At 40.7% G+C, this 10,013-nt stretch overlaps 1 protein-coding gene and 1 long non-coding RNA gene across 2 annotated transcripts; one reads left to right on the forward strand and one right to left on the reverse strand.

Moving 5' to 3' along the window:
* Window positions 1–1,222: 1,222 nt before the first annotated feature.
* Window positions 1,223–2,062, reverse strand: LOC112351221. The gene is made up of 2 exons (XR_002994054.1): window positions 1,831–2,062; window positions 1,223–1,779 (listed from the first exon to the last, which is right to left on the reverse strand). It is a non-coding gene; the product is annotated as an uncharacterized LOC112351221 (long non-coding RNA).
* A 492-nt stretch (window positions 2,063–2,554) lies between these two features.
* LOC112351219 lies at window positions 2,555–3,296 on the forward strand. Its single transcript, XM_024688678.1, has 2 exons — window positions 2,555–2,818; window positions 2,992–3,296. The coding sequence occupies exons 1-2, from the start codon at window positions 2,680–2,682 to the stop codon at window positions 3,255–3,257; spliced, it is 405 nt and encodes a 134-aa protein (XP_024544446.1). The 5' UTR covers window positions 2,555–2,679; the 3' UTR covers window positions 3,258–3,296.
* Window positions 3,297–10,013: the final 6,717 nt, after the last annotated feature.

A 10,013-nucleotide genomic window follows, 5' to 3' on the forward strand; every position in this document is an offset into this window, starting at 1 on the left:
ATGCTTATATTATTAAATGTTTATATTGTTGTGATAACATTTATGATATTGTTAGCATATTTGAGTGGTTTTTCAACAGTAGAATAAGGAGTTATTACCTATCTTTGTAATGTTATAACACAATATATATTTTCAGTGTTCATGAAATTTCACTAAAGAGTAAAAATTGATATATTCTTACTGCTTTTTCTAAATGCCACACCATTAAAACTTCATTGGAGTACCTAAATAAAATTTTATAAACTTTAAATTTATTATATAAAATAAATAAATTTATGATATAATTGTTATGTTTACAATTATCTAAGGCAAAAATAAATTATAAAATTCAAATATATATATATAAAAGTTCCTTTTGAAATGAATATAATAGTTAATCCTTGTTCTAACTTTTTAAATTAATTGTAATCTAAAATAGAAAATGAGTAAATATATAGAGTTTCTAGTTTAACAACTACAACAAAGTCAATTGTCTTAGAAGACAATTGCAATGACATTGTTGTAAACAACAAAGTCAAACTACTTGCCAAATAGGAGGAATCTTTGCATAGGATAAATAAACCTCCTTAAATGGTATAATCTAGAAAGAGTTAAGCTGTAAAATCTCAAATTCACAAATATTAGAACTAATAACATATACTTGATTAAGGCTTACACCATATAGAAGTATATATTTATTGGCTCACCCTTTAATAGGACAATGTATTCAATAATTTTGAATGTCAAGAAATTAAGTAAATTTTGTTCAATTGGTAGACTTGCCTACACCAGTACCCATTGTGGAGTCACCAATGCAAAATTCTATGAGGCTAAAGGTGTTGGTTCTATTCTCATTGAGCTTAACAAATGGCACTATACGCATGTCCCAGAAATGCAAGAAAATTTGTTATCTATGAAAAGCCTTTTTTATACTACTCTTCAATTTCCGGAGATCAACACAGTATTACTTTTTATTTTGATGTGGTCAAGGTGATGCACAGTACCTATTTACAAGTTTGATGCTATTTTAGTGCCTCTCCTTGTCAAAGAATCTAAGATGCACTGGTTCTAGCATAAAAAGTATGGAAGTAGAAATGTCGCATACACTTTGGGATTGCTTGCTGATCCTCTATCCCACCTCTTATTGGTTATGGACAAGATCAGGCTTTTTTCACATTAAAGCCTTCCTTTCTTAATAATGTTATGAAAGATCAGTAGTCCAGTGGTGCCTTGGTTCGAGCTATGCAAAAGAATATTTGTGATAGTTACTCATTTTATGCCCTAGATAACAATTGAAAGTTCGTGGCATTTGGTGCGGTGACAACTGGGACGCTTCCAGATAGAACAGAAAGTGGTAGTTCTGCACCATCAAGCTCCTGCTGCTCTCACTAGCAATAATCAAGAGGCACGAGAGATTTAGTTCTCCTGTGGCAGATCAATGCGGGGGTGATCCTAGGGAACTGTAATCACCCCTTTGGCGCTTGTCAAAAGCCTCAACCACGCTCTGACAGTGAGGGTGGCGTCCTCCTTCGCATAAACCTTTCATGTAGCCACCATGGAAGTCTGGCTAGTAAATATCCTTGATGCGTCTCAAGAATCGGGGTGATTTTTGGGTGCTAAAATCGGGAGGAGTATCAAGCTCGCGCAGGACGGCAGTCTCTCCGAGAAAAAGCGGGCTTGTTTAATTCCCCCAAACCCACCAGGCACATGGAGAACTTCGTCCACTTGAGCTGCCTGAGGACGGAATTGCCTGTTCGTGACAGGAATGGATGGTGAATGTGTCCAAGCACAGCCCTGAACCTGGAAAGCACACCGAAAGCTTACAAAGTCTACTTCTCTGGAAGTTCATACCTCTCAACCTTGGTCCCTGAAAACGTATCCCGCCGCCAGGGCGCCAAACACAAGGTCAGCGTCGAGAAAGCTACACTGCGAGGAGGAGGAGGAGCGACAGGAGGAGCGCCTGCGATCGATCATGTCTTGTCAATGGAATCAGACGAGACAAGAGAATCAGCTGCCAGGGCTGGAGCCGCCGCTGCGCCGATAGGCCAGGAAATGGATTATCACAGCTGCCGCAGTCTCCAGCTTGCCCACGTCAATCTGCGCAAGGCTGAGGTGCTCCAGCGTCGCGATGCCAGAGCATCCGCATTGATGATCGACGATGATTCAGTATTTGGTATTTACAAATATCGGGAAGAGAATCGAACCCGAAACGTTTGTTTTGGGAGACCGATGTCCTAAATGACTGGTCTAAGCTGTTTTTGTGAGCCGGCGAACCAGAATAATGGCTCCTTATTTAGCAAATTTTTTGCATAAAAGTCCTTGTTGAGTGGACCCTTCGGCATCGAACCCAGGTCTTCTACAACGGTTTACCTCTACACTTACCTGATAGCCATCATCTCGACAACCAGGTTCCCGTAATAAAAAAATCATACCATGTACTTGAACCATATGACAGGGGTCTTTGCGAAATCCATGGCGTTTTTGTTAGATCGCCCACCAGACGAGATTATCCCCCGCATTTGTGCTGCTCGGTGTTTCGTCCTTGGCAAAGCCCCCTCTTGGGTTGTGAATCGATCATTGTGGTAATGGATCGTCAAGAGTTATGGCCTGGGTTGCAATAGAAACTCGCTGAGCAATCTCCACAGCCGCAGGAGCTTTGCGATCTTCTGCTGGTGTGAATCTCATCAGTCCCAAAACTCCATGTTTCGGCAATCCAACGAAACCTGTAGCGTGTGGCCATTCAAACGAACATACCTCGGTATCATCCTCGGCTGCCTCGATGCCTGGAGAGTAACAGTCCCGGGAAGAACCATCATTTGCCCGAAACGAAATCACGATGGATCTGAAGAGAAGAAGAGCGGAAGCTACGATGGTGGATGACTCTCAGGATAATCGTATATATCAGAGCTATATATACAGGATGAAGAGACACACCTCTAGCCTACACCTGGATCAGTGAAGTGGCACTCCTGCCACCTAGGATCATGTCATTGAGAGCATATACCTCAACAGGATCCCCTTGCATTCCCGCTGCCAGCCAAGTACCAGCTTGTGTAGAACTGAGCCCGAGCCGGAGACCAATCCACCGGGGCTGTCCAAGTGATGCCGAGATCAAGCTCGCTGTGTGTGCCAGCAAAAGAGAGCCTGAGGAGGACGCGAACACCCGACTTGGAGCAGGGCTGAGACTGAAAACACGACTGTCCACGAAGTTGATGCCTGTTTCTTCGCTGAGATCTCCAGCCAAGTGCTTCGCCAAGCTCTCCTCCAGCTCCAGATAGACACTACTTGTAGTTGCAAGCGGGCTTGGCGGCGAGCTGCGCGATCAGATCGCCCACGCCCCAGCGCTCGTTGTTCCATCGCCCTTGCCATTTCTTTGATTCGAAACTTCCGGACCTGTTCCAAGCGATTCTTTCATCATTGTTTCGGGATTTGAGGAAGATCGACAAAAGAAAGGGCAAAAGGAGGATAGGGTTCGATTTTACCTCTCAAAAGCCTCGACCACTGAGAAACGTACTTGGAGTAAGAGTTCGCACCCTTGGAGGCATGGAGGGCAATGAGATCACTCTTCTGAAGGCCATGGGTGTTTGCACTGTGCTGGGAGATTCTCTCCAAGGGCAAGTAAATCTGTGCTTGAATTCTTTCTAGTAGTTGAGTTTATATGTTGAGATGCATTTGATTGAGCGGGATGAAACATGATGATCACTGTCTATGTGTCGCATGAGTGTGGTAAGCAAGCAATCCACCTCTATGCATACTTGTGTCTGGAAGGGTTCTTATTAGTTGAGCAATAGTCTTGAAGTGCAATTATGTTTTAGTGGAGTTTTAAGCCTTGGACGATTGTCATTTAGCACATATACTTGGCATGGAAAGTTGCAATATACATTTCTGATAGAGCAAAATGCAGGCCTAAGATAAAAAAAGATCACCTTCTCATGGCTTTAGATGCTTGTTTTTTTCTTGAAGTTCTTTGAACTGATAATCACATTTATAAGTTGTAGTCGGTTATGGGTTGGATTTTTCTCTTTAAGTGGAAAATTTATGGAAAATGCAGGGATGCATACAATGTGTTTGACAGCATGTGCTATAAAATAAAGGTGATCATTTGAATTGTCATAGTTACTGGACATGCTCAATGTGAACATTATTTACAGCAAGGTGAAGGAAAATAAAAGAATGAATTGCATAGTCTATGCAAAAATTTCATAATGAATTGATTCAAGTCTTTTAACCACAAAAGAGATCAGAACCTCTTGGTAAAATTGATAGTAGCCTGAAAAGATATTACTAATGTAGTGCACCTTATCTCTCTCCCCTTAAGCCAACTGGAAAAAGGGCAATTGCTTTATGAGAGAGCCCTTAGTGGCTATTTTATCCCCATTTATCCCCCAAGGTTCCAAGGATCCATGGTGACAGTATATCTAAATCTCATCCCATGATCACATGCGCTACAACTAAATAATAAGAAAATTTATTATAACTAGGAATGCCCTTAGTGAAGTTGGGAATTTTGCTTACCATTCTCATATATTTAAAACCAAAGAGCCCATTAGCAAATAAGTTTTGAATTTTCTTACAATGCCCTAACACTAAATGCAATGTGATTGTAGCCCTCTTAACACACACATTTTTTCTATTTTTGCAAAGTGATTCTATTTCTTTTTCATATATGGGGTAATTTATCTTTTAACTATTGGGCAGGAATATTGCACACTTTTGTGGCTTTTACATTTTAATATGTTAGGATGTATTATAAAGATTTATTAAATTTAGCATCAAATAGAACAAATAACAATTCTCATTGTACCACCCTCTAGAGACTAGGTAGTTGTAAGTAATCAAAGATAACAGAATTACATTATATATTGAGAATTACATGACAGAGAATTACATCATATGTTGAGAATTACATGACAGAGAATTACACTACATGTTAAAATTGACATTTAGTAAATTTAATTTGCTTTCAATTAAGTTCAACATAAATGGTAGGGTGTCAAAAGAGCAAAGCTCTTGGGAAAGTTGTGGCTTTCAACTTCCATTTACGAGCATGAACTTGTAAGGAAGTATAGTAAATTATAAGTAATTAAAAAGAACGAATTGAGAGACAATCTATAATTCAAATATAGAGGGAAATAACAAAAGTACACCCTTTTTTCCAATTAGTTTGGGATACTTAGGGGGTTAAAACGTCTTAGGTTTGAGTATTGGGATATTTGGGGGTTAAGTCTCCTTATGTTTGAGTAATACTAGGCTCGGTGGCCTCTCAAAAAATCTAAATTCAAGAAATGGTATATTTCTCACTCATCTATATAGCATGATTTTAAATTTAGTTCTCTTAAATATATTGAGCATAACAATTTTAGATCTGATTCTCTTAAATACATTGACCATGACACAATTGAGAAATGAGACTATGGTTATTTCCTCCTACTACATTAGCACAAAATTATTTTTCTTTTTATAAAGCTTTGTGATTTTTTTTCAATTTATCAATACTCTAGATTTTAGATGTGATTCTGAGGATAAGGAGAAAGCCATCCTTTGAGGGAGGACAAAAAGTTAGCAGGTCTTTATATTAAATATCTATAAATCCATTTAGTAAATTCTTATGAAATATGATTGTCTAACAATCTTTTTATTTATAATTTCTAATATATGAGAGATATTGTAATTTGAATTTCTATAATAAATCCACTAAAAACTATTAGTGAAATATAACTTTATATAAACTCCTGAGTTTAAGCTCTATTTCGTTAAAGTGGGATTTATTCAGTAAAATGGGACTAGGTACAAATTTTCAAGTATTTGAAAATGACATGAAATTATATGTTTTTTGTCCAGGGGCTAGACATATCTGGGGCATGGTGACTAGCGCAGTGAGTTTGTGTCCAGACTAAGTCCATCTGGTTGTATAATAAATCTCATTGTCAAGGTGAACAAGCCGAATCTGAAGCTAAAGAAGAGCGATGGCATGCGCGCACACACTATTTGTTTGTTCATTGAGCGTGTGGTAAGCTTTCCAAGATGAACGTCATTCCTATTAGCCAAACATATAACTTAATGGTGAGAACATTTAGATATTATTCAATGTTATCTTTTTCTAACGAATCTAATTGTGAAGGTGTAGCAAGAGGCATTGCTAGTCTGGAGAAGTCATTTAACTCATTTGACCCTTAGTGTATTTTCATGAAACTAAATAACATTCATATTATTAAGGAATTTCTCTAGTACCTTTTTTTTACGACATAGAAGCTTGCATTTCTTTCAAAGGTGATTTAGTAAAAGGCCTGAGGGCACATGCCATTCTATTTCTCAGACCGGTATTAAGATATACTAGTGCAAAGGGAAAAAGGTATTTGGTGATCAAGTAAATGGTATGAGGGCACACGCCATTATAAGCTTAAGCGCTAGTGGACACCTCCTTTTTGGTACTCTCAGCGGTACTATCATCCTTCTCCGGGTCAGTTGTTTTGCTTTCGATTGTTGTCTCTGACGTTACTGGGGCGTTCTCGATAGTTGTTAATGTTGCCGTTTGTTCAGAAAAATGATCACTTGGAGTATAGTACGGGGAGTTTGGAAGACTTATATATTCTACATCTTCACCTATCTCCTTCTCCGTCTCCTTTTCTGCCTCACTTACAGATTTTGTGCTTGCCATGAGAACGCTCTTCACCCTAAAATATGGAGTTCGTTGTGTTATAAAAGGAAACCAACACACACGCTGCAAGGGAATGATGGTACATAAAGCACGTAAGCCCACAATATGGGTTTATGTGCCATTAATATGGGCCACACGCCATATTATTAGATTTATGCACGTGTGATTGGTAAATGCATATGTCACATCATCTTTGTTTTACCTCACACACTATATCAGGCCTAATGAACCATATCACATGTGCGCACATGCTATATATATGGAGAAGTATTATGCAAGGATAGAAATTCAATGCATGATTGTGGAGAGCAATGGCATGAAGCCACATGCTAAATAACATTTTAGAGAAAGAATTAAAATAGAAACATGCAAACAGTACTGAGTGGACCAAGACTTAGAAGTGCACAATTGAATGAGGTATTTCTAATAAATATTTCACTCACCTCATATAGGAATGGCTACCACTCTCAAATGGCGTATCGCCTCATGCCATCACCTCGCAATTTGTTATAACAATCCGATGAATTCATATTCGGCTTGTTCACCTTGAACTTTAAGTAAGATTTGCTAGAACAACTAAGAATTTATACTTGTTATTTGTATCATCTCACCGTAAGGCCACATGCCATCACGCCTCCTCTGATTCAGATTCGGATTGTTCACCTTGAAATAAAATACATTAGAAACTTAGTAAAGGAATATTAATGAATCTCACCTTGAACCCGGGTTATGAATGCTCTTGCTGCATCTCTTGCATGGTCTGGCAAGGTGATGGTGGCACTCTGCTTCCGCATCCAACCATGCACAACATTATCCACCGATATGCTCATGCTGGGATCCCTTGGATTCAGCACCCATCTCTTTTCTAGGCAATCCTTCGTATATCCGGAACTTGGCTTGAACCACTCCACAGTTACATTGAAGGAGTTAGTTTCTGCGTCCTCCTCTGCATCAGTGATGCAACGCCCCACCCATATCATTTGTTTTTTATTACTGGGTCTAACAAGCACGACCATTCCTTTGCAGACCTGTACTGGATTGAATGCTGAATCCGGCTTCTTGTTCCTCGGCCCACAATAGTGATCCTCAACATCGTTATCTGTCACTGCATTTCTAGAGGACATTGTTTTGCTACTATCTGGTGCTCTGGGTTCTGGCCAAAAGGACTCTTCCAATTCTTCATATACAACCGGCCCATTTTGGATAGCAGATATAATCTTCTCCCAGTATTCGAGCAAAGGCTTGCACCTCTGAAAATAGGATTCTCCACCAAACACCAACCCCCTCTTCCAGAAGGCAATATGCTGTCTAATCCCGGCCACTATACTTTCCTGGTCTTTGAGTCCATCCGGGTGCATCGGCCGTGGGGAACCCTGAGGAATCATAGGTTCCCCAGTTATGGGATCTCTCTTGAAGAGTTTAATGCCGTCCACTGGCAGCCACACTGTGTCCCATTCTCTCATCTTGTACCTCATCACTGGAGCACCGTCACGCATGCTGAAATGAAACTGAAGAGGCTTGGAGTGGCCAATCAGCGTTTCGGATCCGTCCCTGATGTAGCCTCTTACAAACCCCTTAAAGTCTGGAACCTCTGTCACAAGTGCAGCTTCAACAGTGCCTTTGATGCAATTTTGGAATTCATCGTAGAGTTGTGGGAGGGTGAGGACATTGGATCGCCGGAGGGACTCTGCCAGGTGACTGAACATGGCATCGACGTCTTCATGAGTGTGCCCAACCATGAGAAAGCCAAGTGTAACCATTTCAAATATGCCTTTGGCAACAAGCATCGCCAAGTACGCGAAGACGTACATGTTTTTGTTCTCACTGCCAGCATTGTCTGTTTGGAGCAGAAGATGGGGTGGAAGGCCACATCGGCCGCAAGAACTTCCTTGAGATTCTGCTTCGTTTGGATGAGGCTGTGCATTCACCGGGCGACCAGCCTCGTCGGAATGGCATGAGGCCTCACGTGATAACCCTACAATCTGACGGCCAACATATTCACTGGGATGGCATGGGGCCCCACGCAATACTGCAAGCCTTTGCTCCTCCTCCAGCTAAACCCTGTATGGGGTTCGATTGACAAGGGCCTTATGCAAGGGTTGGCCGTTCAGCTCAGTCTGTGCACTTTGCAAAGACCTTAAGTGTTTTGCTAGGGACGCAATCATCATGTTTGCACCCCCGCCACCCCATAGAGGTACAAAGAAGTTACCATAGTTCTGGGCACCATGCCCATGAGTGATTATGCCAAACAGAGACACAGGCAGCTGCATGGATGAAGAGATTGCCTTGGGGGCAGGATTGAGTCGAGGTAAGCATGTCTTTTTCTGGTCCATTTTGTCGTGGATGATGTAGAGGTAAGAGTCAGGTCTCTCCATGGAGAGAATCCTATTATGATAATATGCAGTCATACAGCTTCTCTGCTCGATGTTGTGGTCGAGCCGCCTTCTAACCAACGTCTCTCGCTCTTGAGCGATGCAAGAATTCTTCGATAAAGCCATTTTGATAGCAGTGCACTCATCACACTTTGAAAAGCTGGAGTACTTTCCTATACTCACATCCCTGAACCTGTTGCTCCACAATCTACTAAATCTAGATTGGCTCAGCTTCCTGTAGCCATTACTCTGGAGTTCCCGATTCACATCTTCCAATATGGCCCCCTTGGTATACATGGAAGGGAGAACTCGTTGGGTGTCTCGTGTTCCATCTTCCAAGAGGCGGGTTTTATGTGGTTGCTACTCGCTACATTTCTTGACAAACCTCTTGAAGATTGCCTCTCCATATACAACATGACCCCTGGTTTTGTGCGTACCGTGGTTCCCATGGACTGCCTGTTGAACCCTTTGTTCCTCGAACTCAGTTTTGATTCTGTAGAATGTGGTTCGAGGGACTCCATAAATGATTCTCCATGCCTTCATGCAGACCAAACCCCTCTGGAAGACCATGCCCCCCACCTGATGTTCTGAAGCATCAACAGATGACCATCAAATATACCTTCTCACCTTCACTTATAGTTTGCATGATGTAGATAGCTCTTCTCATCATGTTCTCAAATAGTTCTGGTAGTCCTTTCTTTTTGTTCATCAAGCAGATATTAAGGAAATCCAGAGTTTCTATCTGTCATTTATACGGAAGCTTCAATTTTGCGATATTATAAATTATATCATCTGGAGTTTTGTTCACTACAAAAGTAAATATGCATAATTGAGAAAAATGAAGTGTGATAAGAAACTTACATTCATGAAAAGAAATTTCAGCTATAGTCTCTAGCCACTCCTTCGGCCTACAATTGTCTGCAATGTATCTTAGTTTCTTCAACTTTGAAGAATTTACATGCTGAATTTTATGCTCAATTTGTACGAACTCAATTGAGAGCTGC

Source organism: Selaginella moellendorffii, unplaced genomic scaffold, assembly GCF_000143415.4.
Source record: "Selaginella moellendorffii unplaced genomic scaffold, v1.0 SELMOscaffold_58, whole genome shotgun sequence".
NCBI classification, from domain to species: Eukaryota; Viridiplantae; Streptophyta; class Lycopodiopsida; order Selaginellales; family Selaginellaceae; genus Selaginella; species Selaginella moellendorffii.